At 36.1% G+C, this 20,458-nt stretch overlaps 1 protein-coding gene across 9 annotated transcripts in view; it reads left to right on the top strand.

The window, feature by feature from the left end:
• Positions 1-20,458, top strand: part of PCGF5 (polycomb group ring finger 5) — a 128,319-nt gene that overhangs the window by 89,877 nt on the left and 17,984 nt on the right. For 8 of the 9 annotated variants that reach the window (XM_072806141.1, XM_072806145.1, XM_072806144.1 and 5 more), the window contains 3 exons: positions 675-823; positions 15,838-15,936; positions 18,576-18,665. In XM_072806141.1, coding sequence (XP_072662242.1) covers positions 675-823; positions 15,838-15,936; positions 18,576-18,665 — 338 coding nt within the window. Of the gene's footprint in view, positions 1-674; positions 824-15,837; positions 15,937-18,575; positions 18,666-18,800; positions 18,871-20,458 lie in introns of all 9 variants that reach the window. The other variant, XR_012020885.1, reaches the window with a different exon arrangement.

Raw genomic sequence — 20,458 nt, 5'->3', positions numbered from 1 at the left:
TAACCCTCTAGTTTCAGTATCCCTCAAGTGTATCACAATGCATATCAAACACAGAGTTAAAGGGACTCCATAAATAAGTGAATCAGCACATGGAGTTGTATTATACATAGGCTGCAGGTATTTTGTAGGTTAAATACATTCGTACATAACAAAGCATGTGATTCAGATTTCTTTAATGGATTTAACATGTTACATAGCTACATACAGGTTTAAAAAGCTAATTCTCATATTTCACTAGTTGATTTTGTGAATATATAATAATTTGAAATTTTGAGAACTCAGTATTTGATACTTTAAAAAGAGTACTTGGTTTCCAATTTGAATATATATAGAATTTGGAATATTTTTATATCCTCTCTACTTTCTAAGTGGTCTAATCACTAATTGCAATCATTTTTGTGGCCAGATATAGCTAGTCCTGAATCATTCATTTGGCCAGTGAGCCTAGAAATTTTAGGTTATGTTAGTAAGTCACTGATGGCTTTTTAAAAATATTTCTATTATTGAGTTGGTTGGAACATTTTAAAGATACTAAAATTTTCATTTATTCTTCATCAAACCAAAAATGTTTAAAATTCTTAACTTGATGATTTGCTCGATGATTAATATACTGTTGCTTAACCTTAAAATCAACTTTGAGTTACATCTAACTTAGTTCCGTTTAAATTATACAGATGATACTTCAAAAGTTGACAAACCTAAAGTAGATGAAGAAGGTGATGAAAATCAAGATGATAAGGACTATCACAGAAGTGACCCACAAATTGCTATATGTCTAGATTGTTTACGAAATAATGGACAATCAGGGGACAATGTAGTAAAGGTGAGTGGACAAGCACAGTTATATTTTTTATAATCACTTTATAGTAAATCTTTGATAATTTGTTGATGAATTTTAGCTAGTGTTGGCTTTCAAAATTTTTATTAACATAATCAAGTAGAATGCTATTCTCTGACAGCCCTGTAGCTACAAATGACACCAGTTACTGACGCCTGATTTCCAGCCCCCACAACTGAACAGTCCTGGGCCAATGCCACCACCTAGTGGCTAATTCCAAGAATCACCCCATCCATTTTTCTGTCACCTTTTATACCTTTGTTGGGAATTCATATACATTGTTTCTCCCAGTTTATGTGTGGTAACCAGTTCAGTTCATTACATCACATGATGGGCAGTGTCTCCAACTGTTTCATTCCTCCTCTCCTCATTTTTATTTTTCTATTTTTATTTGCAACTCAAAAAACTGTTCATGTCATGGCTAATACAGTTTATAAATAATATAACTGGTTTTGAAGTAAAATTAAGTGTCCTAAAGTACCTCTAACTTTAAAAGTCTTGAAGTCTCCCAGATATTTCCTGTAGAATCGCCACTTCTAATCCTGTTTCCCTTTGTATGTACTTGCTATTTCAACCTTATTGTGAACAATCTATATAATAGTTTAAAACACCTTGTTCACTTTAATTTATCCTCTTTGGTCTTTAAATGGTGTTATTTAAATAATGTTTTCTGCCTTTTTTACTGCAAGCAGCTTCCCTTTTCATTATGAATGTTCACAACTTTAGCTCTTAAATGAAATTTTTGTCAACGATTGAAAATACTGTTTTTCCTCTCTGTATTCCATGTTTTATATAAATACCCATACTCAGTGTCTCTTATTTTCTTTTACTTCCCTTGTAAAATATGTGAGTGGGTTGAATTTTTCACTAATACATTTAATGATATTTTCCTACTAGGAAATTGAGAACAAATAATTTTTCAACTCAGATTAAGTTTTCCTAGCATCTTACAACAAAGAATATAAAGGAGTATAGTGATTCAGTGAAGAGATAAGTAATAAGAAAGAATTTACTCACTCAAGGAACTTTAAGCAGGATTTTTCCATGAAACAGTTATGAAAAAAAAGTAATTTAGTTAAGAGGTGGTTAGACAAGGCATGTATATAAACTGCAGCAGTCTTTAGAGACATGGCCATGGGACCTATTTGTCTTTCCAGGCTTCTCTTGTTTTGTTTTTTTTTTGTTTTGTTTTTTTTGTTTGTTTTTTTTTTATGCTCTTTCCTTTTTGTAAGTCTTTTTCCAGGGTCTTTAAAAATCTTAATCTCTTATTGCCAGTCATTTCTGTAATCCTCTTTTTAATAGATTGTTCTTAATGGAGATTGTGATCATCCTTTAGCTCTCTGATACATGAGTTACTATCTTATAAATTGTATGTTGTATCTTGAAAATTCAGTCAGTAGAAAAGCTGAATATCTTTTCATAAATAAATATGAAGTCTCCTTCCTGTAGAATTTCTAGTATTAAAGCTATGATTCTGAAAAATTACTGCTTCCTTGATATTCTCTTGACCTTTCTGATGCTTCACCATCCCAGTTGACCTTTTATCCATTTACTCTTTCCTTTATAAACTTTTCTTCATCCTTGTGCCTTCTATTCATAAAACAATTTTCATAGCTTATAGACTTCTACTTTGCTACCCTGATTCTTACCTTTTTTCTCTGGCCATTTCTGTGCTGTCTCTCCTTCTTACTGGCTTCTACTTGATATATGTGAATATCTCATAATACCTAGTCTTCCACTCAATTATTCTCTCTCTGGATTTATCCTAGGAGGTCACTTCTATTTTCTGTGACTTAAACTCTGCAAAGAACTTTTTTTTTTTTTTTTAGTGTTTTTCTTTTTTCTTTTTTCTTTTTTTTTTTTTTTGTATTTTTTTTATTGGAGTTCAATTTGCCAACATATAGTATAACACCCAGTGCTCATCCCATCAAGTGCCCCACTCAGTGACTGTCACCCAGTCACCCCATCCCCCCCGCCCACCTCCCCTTCCCCCTACCCCTTGTTCGTTTCCCAGAGTTAGGAGTCTATCATGTTTTGTCACCCTCTCTGATTTTTTCCACTCATTTTCTCTCCTTTCCCCTATGATCCCTTTCACTAATTTTTATATTCCCCATATGAGTGAAACCATATGATGATTGTCTGCAAAGAACTTTTAAGTCCCCATTTCCAACCCTGCCATCACGCCCAAGTTGAAGAAACCTACTTTTTAAAGATCTTAGTTGGAAGTTTTAGTAACACCTGAAACTTAACATATTTAAAGACAAATTCATTATACTTTTACCTAACTGTACTCCAAACTTGCTATTTTGTGGTTATCACTACAATCTTTGTACCAATCGTACAAGTTCAAAACCTTGGAGTCATCTTTGACCTTTTACTGTTTTTCTCCAACTAGCCGTAAGTCCTGAAAACTTCCCCTCAGTCTAGTGCTGCTCACCTTGTATAGATTTTTCTGAGCAGTCTCTTTATTATCCAAGGCTGAGGCTACAGCCTGAATGTATGGGCCGGAGTCATGGCCAACATCAGGGACAGATAGTAAATATTTCAGGCCCTATGAAACTCCCAACAAAGGTATAAAAAGAGAGATGAAATATGGTCTCTGTTGCAACTACTCCATTTACTCATTATAGTGCTAATGCAGCCTTAGATAGTAGTGAATGAACTGGCTTGTGTTTCAATAAAACTTTACTTACAAAAATAGGTAATTCTGTCTTGAGGGCTGTGGCCATAGTTTGCCACCTTCTGGCCTATAGAATCAAATCTTATGTTAGCATTCAGGGCCTTCCACTAACTAGCCCTATCATGATAAGTTTATCTCCCATTATACCCATTGTTCTTGCCTCTTCTCACCCACCATTTTGCTATGTATCTGTCAAAACTCAAGCAGAGACCTCTATTCTTTGTGATGCTTTTTCAAACCTAGTGAATCCCTTCTCTGAAATTCTGTAGGATTTGCATTTATACCTCAAGTGGTTATTAAGTCAGCATTATTGTATTTCTGAAGGTAGCAGGTACTGATACTGTCTTTTATCTTTTGGGGATATGTCTTATCCTTGAAACTAGATTGCAGACCTCTTCAAGGCAATGAAACCATGTCTGTGTTTCATTACAGCCTTTTCAGGCATCTCAATTCTCTGCAGTAGGGTGTGATTCTCAAATGTGGCGTAGTTGCATGTACAGTTTATACAGTGTACTTACTACTTTTGTAATTCCAAAAATCAAAATCAGGAGAGGAAGGCAGTGAAAATAGTACCATAAAGCCCTTCAAAAGTTCACTCCTCCATAAAAGCAATGAAAAAAAACTACAAAAAAAAAAAAAAAAAACACCTCTTAGAATCAACTTTTTCAGAAATTTGGTAATTAATCAAAGACCTGCAGGGATCCCTGGGTAGCGCAGCGGTTTAGTGCCTGCCTTTGGCCCAGGGCACGATCCTGGAGACCCGGGATCGAATCCCACGTCGGGCTCCCGGTGCATGGGGCCTGCTTCTCCCTCTGCCTGTGTCTCTGCCTCTCTCTCTCTCTCTCTCTCTGTGACTATCATAAATAAATAAAAATAAAAATAAAAAGATCTGCAGAAACCCATAGAGCATTTGATCAAGAAAATGGTGTGAACGGTGAGGTTTGTGGCATTTTAACTTGCCTTAGTCCAATCTCCCACTCTCCAGCTCTGGAGTAACCTTGAAAAAGAACAGCCAACTTTCCCACTATAGCCTTTCAGGCACCGAAGGGCATAACAGGTGGAACTATTTCAAAACCTAATTGGCCAAATAATTATTTTTATTTGACCTGTCTGGTAGTCTTTAGAACACCTCACTTATGAGCTGGCTGTATTAGACCTGACATGGAGATTGACCAGTAGAAAAAGATTCTGTCAGCTGGGAAGGGCAGAACATTTTTCAGAACCAATTACAAATATTTGAACTCCATGGCTGTCTGAGGTATAGATAATATTTCGGGCAAACAGTAGAAACAGTAGACAACCAAAAAGCTTAAAAGGAAAAGCTGGTGAAAAAGATGTCTGTAGATATCAAAGTCTGTAGGGGCTTTGAAAAGCTCTAACATATTGCTGGGAATCTCCAATTCCAAGCATATACATAGGACTGTGTACATGCTCAGGAAAGACCTAAGTACGCCTTAAACTCTCACCTCTTGCTGACCTTGAGGCTCTGCATAAGCAGGATATGAGATTAAGGCAGAGTTGTCAATAACCTGTTTGAGTGAGTGTTGGAGATGTGCCCCAAAATACATTGTCTCTTAGCAAAGACTGGGAGATTTATTGGTTCCAAATGTACAAGGAAATCTCTGTTCAGTCACTTGCCAACCAGTGGGTGGAAACTTCAGTGGCCACATATTGTAAAGAATGCAGGCTTCATAGAATTAGTTTAGAAAAGTCACTAAACAAAGAAAAACAACAAGATACAGCCACAGTAACAAGCCCTAAGAGGCATGTGGGAACCTGATTTCCATTGCTGCCATATTATATTATTTTAAATGTCAAGTTTCAACAAAAAAAATTATGAGAAAAATAGAATTAAAGTATAGCTCATAAACAGGAAAAATAGTCAATTAAAACTGTCCCTGAAGAAGTCTAGACATTGGACCTATACAGATTTTAAATCATCCATTTTAAATGTGTGCAGAGAACTAAAAGAAACCATATGTAAACTTTTAAATGAAAGTATAAGAACAGAAGAGAGATGAAGGCCATACAGGATCCTGAGCTCACCATGTCCCACAGAACACACCAAAGCAGCAACTACATATGTTGCAACTAACTCTAAAAATGACCTCAAGACTGGCAGAACAGATCTTCCACAGCTTGGCATAGAAAGGCAGCTACATCAAAAAGGGTGAAAAGAGGAGCGCTTGGGTGGCTCAGCCAGCTAAGCGTCTGCCTTCAGCTCAAGTCACAATCCTGGAGTCCTGTGATCCATCCCCACACTGGGCTCCCTGCTCAGTGGAGAGTCTTCTTCTCCCTCTGTTGTTCCTCCTGCCTATGCTCTATCTCTCACTTGCTCTCTCTCAAGTAAATAAACAAAATCTTTAAAAAAAAAAAAAAAAAAAAAGGGTAAAAGGAGTGAAGATGTAGTTGGAAAGCATAGTAACCACAAACAGGAGGGACATCAAAGGCACAGAGGAGCAAGGAGATCAGACCCCATACCAGTCACTTCCAGTCCTGGGGACCCGTACTGGGAAAATGAGTTCCTATTATGTCTGGTTTTGAAAACCAGTGTTGCTTAACTCTAGGAGAGCTGAATGGTGATAGGAAACCCAAGTACCTACCCTCAGAGAGCCAGCACACTAACTTGGCCTGAAACACAGCAGCAACAATTTGAAAAGCACTTGAGGTATATGTGAAGGATAATATCAACTAATCTTAGAACCTGTACCAGTGGGGCAGGGATCTGCAGATTTCTCCAGAAACAAAACTGTTTGCAGATGCTATTTTTCTTGCCCTCCCCCAGCCTAGGTAGCTGGATGCTTGCAGGAACCAGTTCTGACACTCTCCATCTACCTTGCTAACACCACATAACCCACACTCCTGGATTCCCCTGCATATTTACCCCACTGAACACATTCAGTTCTGCAGATATCCCTCCTAAGTAGCTCCTGCTCTGCCATGCCCAATAGGCAGTCCTAGCCACACCTGACACCATTCCAAAGTGACTCCTGTCCTAGGGAGGAGAACATTTAATCCCACACACCAGCACACCCTTAGTTCCTGCATCCAGGCCTTTTAGCTAGCTATACAGGGCAAGCCCTGCCCTTCAATGTGTCTGCAGCTGTTGCAGAGGTTAATTACAGACAGCTAGACTGAGTACCAGCCCCACTCATCAATGAGCCCATGGCAGGTGCATCCAAGCCTCTCAGGAAGGAGGCAAGCCCAGCCCATCATTGCATCCACACCTTCCTAGCAGCTAAGCAAGAATGCTAGGCTGTGTGCCAGCCCCTGCCCACAAGCAAGCCATGGCAGCTTCAGCCAGACCTCTTAACAGCATGGGGAACAAACCCTGCCCAGTGTGCCCACAGCAGGTGAAGCAGGTCATTGTGGCCAACCTGGCTGAAGGCCAGGTTCACTCACCAGCATGTCCACAGCAATCACAGCTCAACCACAATAGGAAGGTACAGGCAGCCCACACAGGGGACACACCTGGAGCACCTTGTTCTGGTGACCAGAGGTATTTCACTATAGGACCTCTTCTACATAAGGCCAGTTATTTCAAAACGAGGAGATATAGCTGACTTACTTAGTATATAGAAAGAGAGAGACAAAATGAGACAGGAATATGTCCCAAATGAAAGAAAAAGACAAAATTACAGAAGAGCTAAATGAAATGGAAGTAAGCAATATGCCTAATAAAGAGTTCAAAGTAATGGTCATAAAGATATTCACCATACTTAGGGTGCCTGGGTGGTTCAGTTGGTTAAGCATCTGCCTTTGGCTCACGTCATGATCTCAGGGTCCAATGTTGGGCTTCCTACTCAATGAGGAATCTGCTTCTCCCTCTCCCTGTGCCCACCCCCCTGCTCATGCTCTCTCTCTCTCAAATAAATAAAAATATTTTTTAAAAAAGATACACACCAGACATAAGAGTCAAAGAACTCACTGAGAACTTTTCAACAAAGAGATAGATAAAAAAAGAACTAGTCAGAACTGAAGTGTATAATAACTGAAATGAAGAATATACTAGAGAGAATCAACAGATTAGTGGATCAAGAAGGGATTAGCATACTGGAAGACGGGGTAATGGAAAGCAATGAAGCTGAACCACAAAAAAAATAGTAATAAATAAAAATTAAGGTGAAGTGAATTTAAAACATCATCAAGCATAAAAACATTCACATTATAGAGATTCCAGAAGCAAAAGAGAGAAGGGCACAGAAAACTTATTTACAGAAATAATAGCTGAAAACTTTCCTAGTCTGGAAGGAAATAGACATCCAGGTCCAGGAATCACAGAGAGTTCCTCATGAGGTGAACCCAAGGAAGTTCATGATAATAAAATACCAAAAAGTAATGACGAAGAGAGAATCTTAAAAGCAGTGAAGAAACAGAGTTACATATAAGGGAAATCCCTTTAAGAATATCAGCTGATGGGACGCCTGGGTGGCTTAGCAGTTGAGTGTCTGCCTTTGGCTTAGGGTGCGGTCCTGGGTCCAGGGATCAAGTCCCGCATCGGGCTCCCTGCAAGGAGCCTGCTTCTTCCTCTGCCTATGTCTCTGCCTCTTTCTCTGTGTCTCTCATGAATAAATAAAATCTTAAAAAAAAAAAAAAAAAAAGAATATCAGGTGATTTTTCAGCAGAAATATTGCAGGCCAGAAGTGCTGAAAGGAAAAAACGTATAACTTACAAACAAGGATAACTTACTGTTCAAAAGTGAGAGATATATAAGAGATTTCCAGATAAAAAAGCTAAAAGAGTTCATCACTATACTAGCCTTATAAGAAATACTAATGGGGGATCCCTGGGTGGCGCAGCGGTTTGGCGCCTGCCTTTGGCCCAGGGCGCGATCCTGGAGACCCGGGATCGAATCCCACATCGGGCTCCCGGTGCATGGAGCCTGCTTCTCCCTCTGCCTGTGTCTCTGCCTCTCTCTCTCTCTCTGTGTGTGTGACTATCATAAAAAAAAAAAAGAAAGAAATACTAATGGAAACTCTAAGTGAAAAGAAGAGACTGTAAGTAGAAATAAAATTATGAAAGGAAAAAAATTTCACAGGTAAAAATAAACATGTAGTAAAGATATTAGAACACTTATAAAGCCAGTATGGAGGTTAAAACACAAAGTAGTAAAATCAGTTATATCCCCAAATATTAGTCATGGGGATACCCAAAATAAAAAGATATAAAATACATAAAACATTGAGGAGGGAGTAAAAATTTAATTCTTCTAGAATGTGTTTAAATTTAAATTTAAGAGATCATGAAATTAATACAGACTGCTGTTATAGACATAGGATGCTATATATGAGTCCAGTGGTAAGCACAAATCAAAAACCTATAATATACAAAAAAATAAGAAAAGAATCCAAGCTTAACACTAAAGAGAGCCATCAAACCATAAGGAAGAGGAAGAAAGGAACAGAGAAGAACTAAAACAACCAGAAAACAATTAACAAAATGGCAATACATAGATACATACCTATCAATGATTGCTTTAAATGTAAGTGGAATAAATGCTTCAATCAAAAGATTTAGGGTAACCAATGGGTAAAAAATAAAAAATAAATAAAAGAATAAAAAATAAGTTAAAAAGGCCATCTACATGATACCTACAAGAGACTCACTCTAGTCCTAAAGACACATATAGACTGAAAGTAAAGGGGTAGAAAGATTTTCCATGCAAATGGAAGCAAGGAAAAAAATAGCACAGGGTAGTAATACTTATATCAGACAAAATAGACTTTAAAACAAAGACTGTAGCAAGAGACAAAGAAGGGCACTACATAATGATAAAGGGATCTAGCCAACAAAAGTATTTAACAATTGATTGTAAATATATGTGCATCCAAAATCAGAGAACCTAAATACATAAAGTAAATATTAACAGACATAAAGGGAGAAATTAACAATAATACAATAATAGTTGAACACTTTAACACTGCTCTTAACATTGACAGATCATCCAGACAGAAAATCAACGAGGGCAGCCCAGGTGGCTCAGCGGTTTAGTGCCACCTTCAGCCCGGGGCGTGATCTTGGAGACACGAGATTGAGTCCCGCGTCAGGCCCCCACCATGGAGCCTGCTTCTCCCTCTACCTGTGTCTCTGCCTCTCTCTCTCTCTCTCTCTCTCTCTCTCATGAATAAATAAATAAAATCTTGAAAAAAAATCAACAAGGAAACAATGGCTCTGAATGACACATTAGGCCAGATATATAGAGAGCTTAACAGATTTAAGTCTGGAAAGTCTGGACTTAACAAATATATATAGAATATCTCATCCCAAAACAATACACATTCTGTTCAAGTGTACATAGAACATTGTTTAGGATAGACTACATATTAGGCCACAAAACAAGTCTCAATAAATTTAAGAAGACCAATCATAAAAAGCGTCTATACCAATCATAATGGTATGAAACTAGAGATCAGTTACAAGAAAAATACTGAAAAAAACAACATAAACACATGGAGGCTAAACAACATATTACCAAACAACCAATGGGTCAGTGAAGAAATCAAAGGAAATCAAAAAATACATGAAGACAGATAAAAATGGAAATACAACCATCCAAAGTCTTTGGAATGTAGCAAAAGCTGTTCTAGGAGGGAAGTTCAGTGGCACCTGGGTGGCTCAGTTGGTTAAGCATCTGACTCTTGATTTCAGCTCAGTTCATGATCTCCAGGTTGTGAGACTGTGCCCTGTGTCAGGCTCAGCACTGGCCATAGAATCTGCTTGAGATTATTTCTTCCTCTCCCTCTGGTCTCCACCCCCCCCCCCCCCCCGCTTGCACACACATTCTTTTTTTTTTTTTTTTTTTTTTAAGATTTTATTTATGAGAGACACAGAGAGAGAAGCAGAGACATAGGCAGAGGGAGAAGCGGGCTCCCTGAAAGGAGCCTGATGTGGAACTCAATCCTGGATCCAGGGATCATGTCCTGAGCCAAAGGCAGACGCTCAACCACTGAGCCACTCAGCTGTCCCGCACACACACACTCTCAAAATTAAATGAGAAAAATCTATGGCAATACAGGATTATCTTAAGAAATAAGAAAAAAATCTCTAACCTATACTTAAAGGAACTAGGAAAAAAAGTCTAAAGTTAGCAAAAGGAAGAAAATGATAAAGATTAGAGTAGAAGTAAATGGTAACTAAAAAAAAAAAGAAAGAAAAAACATCAATGAAACCAAGAGCTAGTGGGCACTTGGGTGGCTCAGTTAGTTAAGTGTCCAACTGTTGGCTTCAGCTTAGGTCATGGTCTTGGGATCAAGTGGTTGAGGCCCTCATCAGGCTCTGTACCCTGTGCAGCCTGGTTCATATTCTCTCTCCCTTTTCCTCCACCTTTCCCCCTCCGCCTTTCTCCCCACTCACACACATGCAGTCTCTAAAATTAATAATTAAAATATTTTCAAAGAACCAGTTCTTGGGGATCCCCAGGTGGCTCAGGGTTTGGCTCCTGCCTTTGGCCCAGTGCGTGATCCTGGAGTCCCAGGATCAAGTCCCACATCGGGCTCCTTGCATGGAGCCTGCTTCTCCCTCTGCCTGTGTCTCTGCCTGCCCCCTTCTCTCTCTCTCTCTCTCTCTCTCTCTCTCTCTGTGTGTGTGTGTGTGTGTGTGTGTCTCTCATGAATAAATAAAATCTTTAAAAAAAAAAAAAAAAGAAGAACCAGTTCTTTTTTTTTTTAAGATCAGCAAAATTGATAAACCTTTAGCTAAATTCAAAAAGAAAAAAAAAAGACTCAAATAATACCAGAAATGAAAGAAGAGAAATTGGGATAGACTAGAAGAAATTAATACATTTCTAGAAGCATACAATCTTCCAAAACTGAATCAGGAAAAAATAGAAAATTTGAACAGACTGGTTTCTAGTAACAAAATTGAATCAGTAATCAAAAACTCTCAACAAACAAAAGTCTAGGATCTCATTGCTTCAGAGGTGAATTCTACGAAACATTTAAAGAAGAGTTAATACCTATTCTTCTCAACTATTAGAAAAGACAGAAGCAGAAGGAAATCTTCAAAATTTATTCTACAAGGCCAGCATTACTGAAACCAGAAAGACACTACAAAAAAAAAAAAAAAAAGAAACTATAGGCAAACAACCCTGATGAACAAAGATGCAAAATTCCTCAATAAAATATTAGCAAGCTCAATTCAAAGATACAAGAATTATATACAAGGTAAAAGAATCATTTACCCCAATCAAGTGGAATTTATTCCAGGGATGAAAGGGTGAGTCAGTATTGGCAAATCAGTATGTTACGTCACATTAACAAGAGGAACGACAAAAACCATGCAATTTTCTCAACAGATTTAGAAAAAACATTTGATAAAATACAACATCTGTTCATGATAAAAACTCTAAACAAAGTAGGTTTAGAGGGAACATACTTCAAAATAAAAAGGGCCATATATGAAAGACCCACAGCTAACATACTCAGTGGTGAAAAACAGCTTTTCCTTTGAGAACAGGACCAAGACAAAAATGTCCATTCTTGGTGCTTTTATTCAACATAGTACTGGAAGTCTTAGCTGAGCAGATAAAAAGAAATTCTCAAACAAAAAGAAAAATCATCTAACTTGGTAAAAAGTAGTTAATCTCATTATTTGCAGATGATATGATACCACATTTTGAATACCCTAACGACTACCAAAAAACAACTGATACATGAAGTCAGTAAAGTTGCAGGATATAAAATTAAGGAAATCTGTTACACTAATAACAAAGTAGTAGAAAGAGAAATTAGGCATACAATTTCATTTATAACTACACCAAAAATAATACATCTTCTAGTATGTGTAAAGAGGGGGAAGACCTGTACTCTGAAAACGAGAAGAAATTTTGGAAGAAATTGAAGATGACACAAATGTAAAGATATGCTCATGGATTGGGGGAATTAATATTGCTAAAATGTCCATACTTCTCAAAGCAGTCTGCAGATTCAATGCAATTCCTATCAAAATACAAATAACATTTTTCATAAAACTGGAACAAATAATCCTAAATTTTGTATGAAACCACAAGAGATTTGAATATTCAAAGCAGTTTTGAGAATAACAAAGCTGGAAGCACCACAATCCCTGATTTCAGGATCTACTACAAAGCTATAGTAATCAAAACAGTAAGATACTGGCACAAAAATGGACATGTAAATCAGTGGAATAGAGTGGGAAGTCCAGAAATAAACCCTTAATTATATGATCAATTAACCCATAACAAAGAGGCAAGAATATACAATCAGGATAAGACAGTCTTTTCAATAAGTGGTGCTGAGAAAACTGTACAGCTACATGCAAAAGAAAGAAACTGGACTAATTTATTACATCATACACAAAAATAAACTCAAAATGGTTTAAAGACTTAAATGTAGATCTGAAACCATAAAATTCCTTTAAAAGAAAAAATAGGCAGTAATCTCTTGGATACCCCCCTTGCAACATATTTATGGATATGTCTCCTTGAACAAGGGAAATAAAATGCAAAAATAAATTATTGGGGCTACACCAAAATTAAAAGCTTTGGCACAGCAAAGGAAGCTACCAGCAAACAAAAAGGCAACCTACTGAATAAGAGAAGGTATTTGCAAATGATCTATCTGATAAGGGGTTATATAAACTATAAACTAGAATCAAATACTAATACATGCTACAACATGAATAAACCTTGAAAACATGCCAAGTGAAAAGCCAGACACAAAGGCCGCATACTGTATGCTTATTCTCTCTCTCCCTCTCTCTCTCAAATAAATAAAATCTTTAAAAAAAAAATAAACAAAAACCTCAACCATTATCATAAGAACTAAAGTTAGTTGAATTATATCCTACAAATAGAAGACTGTGTAACCAACGATATTGACCGCTAGCTGATTTCAGATATAGTCTCTTAACTCTTCTAAAAGAAAGGGATAGATGCCTGGGTGCCTCAGCGGTTGAGCGTCTGCCTTTGGCTCAGGGTGTGATCCCGGAGTCCTGGGATCAGGTCTCACATCGGGCTCCCTGCATGGAGCCCTCTGCCTGTGTCTCTGCCTCTCTCTCTCTCATGAGTAAATAAAATCTTTTTTCAAAAAAAATTAAAAAAGGAATAAAGCGTGAAAATGCCTCCAGAAAGGAGCCTTTTTTGAACTCTTCCTCTCCTGGCCTGAGTTTGAGGCCAGGAGAGGTTAGAAAGCGAGGGCATTGTGCCATGAAAAGGAAAGGTAACCTTCTGGTAACACAAAATAAGTCTTAAAAAAAAAAAAAAAATAAGTCTTTATTCCATATAATATTTCTTCAGATATATGGGGTAGCCTGAAATGTTGATCCCACCAGAGCAGCTGGCAGGGCCTGGGCTGTGTAGCCATTGTCCCAGGCAGCAGTTTCCCCTTAACACCCTGTGTATAGTACAAATGTTTCTATATTCTGTGTGTGTGTTATGAAATGAAATGGCAGGAAAGAAGCGCTGCTCTTCTGGTCATCTAAGTTTCTCCCCACCATCCTTGTCATCTCTGCTGAGCACTCTTAATTGTCATTGTCTCTCTTAAAACGTGTTGATTACTTTTCAGAGATCTGTATAGCAATTTCAGGATATACCTAGCTAGGAAATAGCAAGGTTTCTTTGGTATAATTGTAAACTGTTTCTATAGAAAGAAAATGCATAATTATTATATTGTCATTTTTCTGAGTATTTACAAATCAAGTAATTCAGGCCAGAATTTCATTAGAGATTAATGTCAAACTTTATTAAATCATAAATTCCAGAAACAGACTTTTGCCTAGTTTTAAAATCTTCCCTTAACTCTACTGACACTTCTATCCTTATTAACAATTTCTGGAAAGTTATGGGTAGTGATGCCATGGTCATTTCTATAGATTCTTGTAACACCTGAGATTTCTTTGCAGAGGGGGATACATTTAGAGGGTCTTCCAGTACTCCATATTATACTCTAACTTAAATATAGAAAATGTGCTAAGAATTCTCTATAAACTGTTTGGAACAAGAAAATAGACAAGAAACCTTGGGGTAGTTGAAATGATGAAAATAGACAACAGGGAAGATCTATGTTCGTATTTATCCCTTTGTTTCCATGCTGTCTAGAATATCAGGCTTCCCATTTGAAATGGCTAGAGTATGTTTGGCTTTAGATGTAACTTCTGACTTCTTTCAATGGATACTTTATCATCTGAATAGTGACCAACTATCATTTGTAAATGTGTTTCTGCTGGTCTTTGCTAGGAAATATATTTTCCCAGGAATACATTTACTAATAGATACTACCTGGATAGCTCTATTTTTTTTTTTTTTTTTTTTTTTTTTTAGAGAGAGAGAGAGAATGCGTGTGTTTGTGGGGAGGGCTGGAGAGGGAGACTCTTAAGCAGACTCTGCACCCAGCATGGAGCCCAAGGTGGAGCTTGATTTTATAACCCTGAGATCATGACCTGATCCAAAATCAAGAGTCCAACACTAACTGACTAAGCCACCCAGGTTCCCTACAAATGGCTCTACTTTTGACTTGGTTAATTTAAGAACAATTCTGCTTGCTGACCTAATATCATGTACATTAGAAGTAGAAGTAATACTTTATATCTTCAAAAGATTGAATTGCTGGTTTTTGTTTTACTATTGATAACTTTTAAGGTTTGGAAATGTAATTTTGTTTCAGAAATTAGTTCATGTTTATCATGTCTACAAACCTCATTCTGACTAATTTTCAGTTTGAGCATTCATTTGGATTGGTTTTTATATTTTAGTGATATTCATGCTTAATTAGTACTGCTAATAAAATGAGAAAAATCAAGGCACACAGAACATTGTTCTTCCAGTAAAATACTGCCACAGCACATCAGACCCTGACTGGGGCATGTTTCTCCCCAACCAGAGTCCATTACACCTGACTATTATTTGTAGGGGATCTTGTAGCCTAACTGGCCTCTGTTGAACCCTGGGGGTCCTTAGAGCCCCATTTGAAATCACTGCTCTTTTAAAAGATATTTTCAAGTTCTGAGACTTTTTTAAAAATATTCCTAATACTTTTAGAAGTAATATTATATATTTTATATGCTTTTTGTGACCTTAATTTTTTATTAAACTCATAATGTGTTGTTAACCAAATTGTCTAAAGGTATGCAGATTATCGATTTCCTAGGATTTTCCTAGTATACATGATAATACATTCTTCAAGAACATCATGTAAGTATCCAAGAATTGGGAACAGTTTTTACTCACTAGTACTAAAGAACTATAATTTGAAATGTTTTTAGAATATATTTTGAAAATATTTAAAATGATAGTGGAAGTAACACCTCTGGTTTCACTAAAATAAGGTAGAATGTTTTAATTAGTAATCTGTATTTCCTTTAGGGTTTAATGAAGAAATTCATTCGATGTTCTACACGTGTAACTGTGGGAACTATTAAAAAATTTTTAAGTTTAAAACTAAAACTTCCAAGTTCTTATGAGGTAAGTTAATAATCTCATCTTGATCATTTTGATAATTCTGATCTGAAGTAAAATTCTAACAAAAGAAGTAAATATTAACTGAGAATACATTAAATTTTTGTGGAAACTTAGGTTATTTTCATGTTAAACATTTAATTCTGAGAATATAGTATTCTCTGTATATAATCTATAATTTTTAATTTAACATCTGACTAAAACACGATACTAAAAGCATTTAGTGGTTTACAATTAGAAGAGATACTTAAATAAGTTATGTGTTCCCAAAATAAATACCACAGCTAACTGGATTTTTTTATTTTTTTTTTACTGCCAACATGCTTTTAGCATTTTTGTTTTTGTTTTTGTTTTTGTTTTTTAGCAAGACCTTTGAGATCCATTTTTACTAGGTCCTTATAGACTTCTTTTTCAGAATGTAAAACATTGTCTTTTTATGTAAAAGGATTTTGTAAATAATGTTCCTTTAATTCTGTGCTATGCAAAAATGATACTGTTTAGCAGTAGGTAAAACCAACATAATGGCATCCGCATAAATGCAATTTACCAGTTTCCTTACAGGAGAGGTAAATTGCCCTCATGTTGATCACAGCACAGCTTGTAAGGTGTTCAATGTTTAGTGATCCTAGGAGTATAGATATAACGTAAAGAGGAGATTTGGCTACTATTTCTCACCTGCTCAAATGGCAGTCTTAACAACTTCTATTAATTTCTCTTCTTCCCCTTTGGGTTTTGATAGTAGCTTCTGAAGAAACGAAAAAACCGAGACTAATTTCCTGTATAAACCAAGATATCAAAGGCAACATTAGTTCTTCATTATGTACACTAATCTTAATATGAGCAGTTTATCATAGGAGAAATAAAATAGGATTTGAACACAGGCATTGACAAATCTTAAGTCTGTATTTTGAGGAAGCCTCTGATCCTAAATTTATTTAAAAACTTCTCTCAGACAATTAATTAACCTATGAATTAAAAATTCTTACTGTGGTTTGTTCCTACAAATATCAGAACATTTCCAGAGACATCAACTTTTACCTTAGGGAAAAAATTATAGAAGTTAATCAAAACCATATGGACTTGGTAAAATAAAAGATAACAACTTAGGTAACAGTGAAAATAGAAAATGAAATTGTTTTTATGATTTGGTTTTTGTACTTAATTCTCTTCTTAAAAATTACCACATGCAGTTTTATTTCCTTACTTTTAAGTGTGACCCATTGAGTTATTTTCTAGTTTCCAAGGAACTTGTTAGAGCTTCGAGGATCTTTTCTTTATACAGTCTCACTGCTGGCACATATTATATCTCTCCATAGAAAACAACAGGGATAGGACTTTTCCTATGATTTTTAGGAAAATTCACTGGTCCTCCCCTTATTTTGCTGTCTAACGCATAAGGTGATATTTTAATGAAATATCTAACAGCTGAAGCTTTTGCAACAGCATTGCTAATTGGGCAAGATAGTTTTTTAAAATGACAACAGAAGCACTATACCTAATTAGGTGTTGCATCCTAAATCTCTTTGCTTATGAATTTATTTTGCATGCAAGATAAAAAAATAAAATTATCTACTTTGTCCTTTTAAAAATGTCTAAAAAAACATTTTGAGGTCCATGGAAGTCAAGATAAGTCATCAAAAAGCATCAGTTTAATTTAGCTAAAAATTCGTCTAATGCAATTGGAACACTACTCATTTTAGACTTAAAGTTCAAAACTCTCTAGTCTGTCTAACCAGACACAGAATTATTTAAAACCCATTCTTCTTCCCCTTCTCACACTTTAAACTCTATCATAGTTTGCCTTTAATAGCTAGAGAATTGAAATGTTTTATTTATAGGGACCTATGATAAACATTTAACTATGTTTTATTGAATTGATAAATCACCACAGTTCCTGGGGCCTTCTTAATTAAGTATTTTGGAGGGTTGTTTGGTTCCTGCAACTTTAAAGCAAAAGTGAGCTTTGGAAAGCACAGCCTTTTTTGAAGTTTGATGAAAGGTGAGAAGAGGGTCTTGTAAGTATTATGTAAATTACCAACTGAGCAAAACAGGCCAGAAAGCCCTAGAAGATACAGGCTTGTGGCATGGTCCTAATTGTTCTATCAACTTAGCTGCAGGCAGTTACCAGAAATTCTCAAATGCCTTGAAGTCCCCATAAATTTTCTATTCACATTCATTCGTTTATCTTCTTTGAATACAAAATAACAAGAGGAAAGCAAGTCCTCTAATCTTGAGAAGGTGAAAGCATTCTGAGAAGTGAATCCATAAGCCAAAGGTGCTGTGAGATCTCACAGTTCCTTCTCATTCTGTAAGAGGCAATCACAGAAATATGTCTAAACCTTTAAGGTTGCAGAGACATGGAGTGAGAAAGCTTACACTGCGTTCTAAAATTATATGTATAGACTTGAGTGACAGGTATGTGGGACAAGACCAGTACTGCTTTATGTTACTTATATCTGAATTGTTAATAGTTATGAGATGGATCAAGTGCTTTAAATAAAAATATTCAGTGTTCTTTTTGAATAATGGTTAATACTTCTATTTTGTTATACCTATTTGAATCTTTTTTGAAATTTGGGGGGAAAGTATAAGAAGCTAATAAATTAAAAATTATGTTAATGGATCTGTAACTATTCTTTTTAAAGTTGGATGTGCTGTGCAATGGTGAAATTATGGGGAAGGATCACACTATGGAATTCATCTACATGACAAGATGGCGACTAAGAGGCGAAAACGTAATTTGCTTTTATATTTATCTACGTGTATAGTTATATGCCATTTTGTTACTCATATTTAACAGTATTACTTAGAAACAAACAAAACTAGCTTGGGAAAGAGAAGAAACTGATTCCTTTTACTGTTTATCCCAGCTGTTCCATGATAATTGGTCCCAAGTACAAGACCAAGATCTGTGTTAAATGTGGTTTTGTTATATTTAAGGTGAGTTAAAAACCCATCTAAATATGTTCAGAACTCTACTAACCTCAAGACAGAGAAGATGGCACTTATATTTTTTTTAAACCCCTATAAAATACGGGAACTTCTAACTACATGGAATCAAGTGAGGAGACTTAAGTTTTGCCCTGATTAGTACGTTTAATGGTTGATACTACTTTTTGATTATGGCAGAGGGGACAGATAGGGTAGAATGTAGGTAAATTTTTTTTCAGGTACCTCCTTTATATGAAAGTGTAAAATTGGACCAAAGGGTAAGTGAGTTTGCAGTGGTTTTCTGACATCAGAATTAGATTGTGGCTTAGGCCCTAGATAATATGGGAGAAATGATGTAAAAGGAGAAAACCTGAGAAAATCCAAAAAACCCATATGGTATTTTGTACCATATGTCTGCTTAGGGTTAATGAGAAGGTTCAAGCATATCTTTTCAGAGTTATGTACAACATTGATAGTAAGGAAATCTGAGGGACTAGGGTTTATAAAGCTGAGTGAGGAATGTAGTAGTAATGCTACCAGAAATTCTCTTTATAATCTGATTACATGAATACACATTGAGATTGACTAGAAGGTTGTACTAGGTGACTTCCAAGGTCCTGTCGGACATTAAGATTCTATGGTGTTTATGGTACAATATGTCATACTTCTAAACTATGTGTATTTTAATCTCTCTAATAAGCTAGGTCTTACTACATTTTCTTATGAAAATATAAATTAACTATAAAGACAAAATTAAGAAATGTAATCTCAAAGACAGGTAATACAGAATCTGAATATAATGACAGTTGCCATGTTACGGTGCTTCAAAAACATATTTCTATGGAATGTGAACATCTGTGGAATGGTTATAAAACCTCAAAACATTTTTATTGTGTTGTATTCAATGGACAGGAAAATTAGCTATGTTTTTCAGAAATGTCTTGATAGAACAACAAATGAAGCACCTAACTTCTAAAGTCAGATTTTTTTTTTCCTGAGTCCCACTTGCGTAAAGCCTTCCTTATGAGGCTGAATTCTCATGACCAGGAAGAAAAAATTATGTTGTAGTACCAGTTACCTGCTAGTCATGTGCCCTGGAAGAACATATTAGATCTCTCTAAGCCTCATTTTTTAAAAAACAAATCTAATTATCTTTGTATTTGGTAAACTACTATCTGCCTTTTTAGGACATTATTTATAGTTTTTTGAAATGGTTCTACATTACCCACACTGAATCCTTCAACCAAAATGTTTCAGGTACCAGGTGCAGATCAGAGTACAGAGGTAGTCCGTTCTCCCTTGTTCAGCCCACTTGGGACCTTGATACTGTGATATTACATATAATATCATAATGATATTCTTTTAGCTTTCTTTGATAAGTCATTGGCATTTTAATATGTGTTAATGATTTTCAAGTGCTAGGACTAAGATTGCTGTAAGAAACCTAGTTTGTTTGTTGAAGAGATGTAAAAAGTCATCTATTGCAAGACCTCTGCTAGCACTCGCTTGTCCTTCACACAATCCCTTCTTAGAGGTCACCCACACTGCCAGTTATTTTAAAGTCAAAGCATGAAAGAGCTAATTTGTAGAAACTGTT

Source organism: Canis lupus, chromosome 29 (genome assembly GCF_048164855.1).
Source record: "Canis lupus baileyi chromosome 29, mCanLup2.hap1, whole genome shotgun sequence".
Classification (NCBI taxonomy): Eukaryota; Metazoa; Chordata; class Mammalia; order Carnivora; family Canidae; genus Canis; species Canis lupus.
This window is presented reverse-complemented; position numbering and strand designations above follow the sequence as displayed.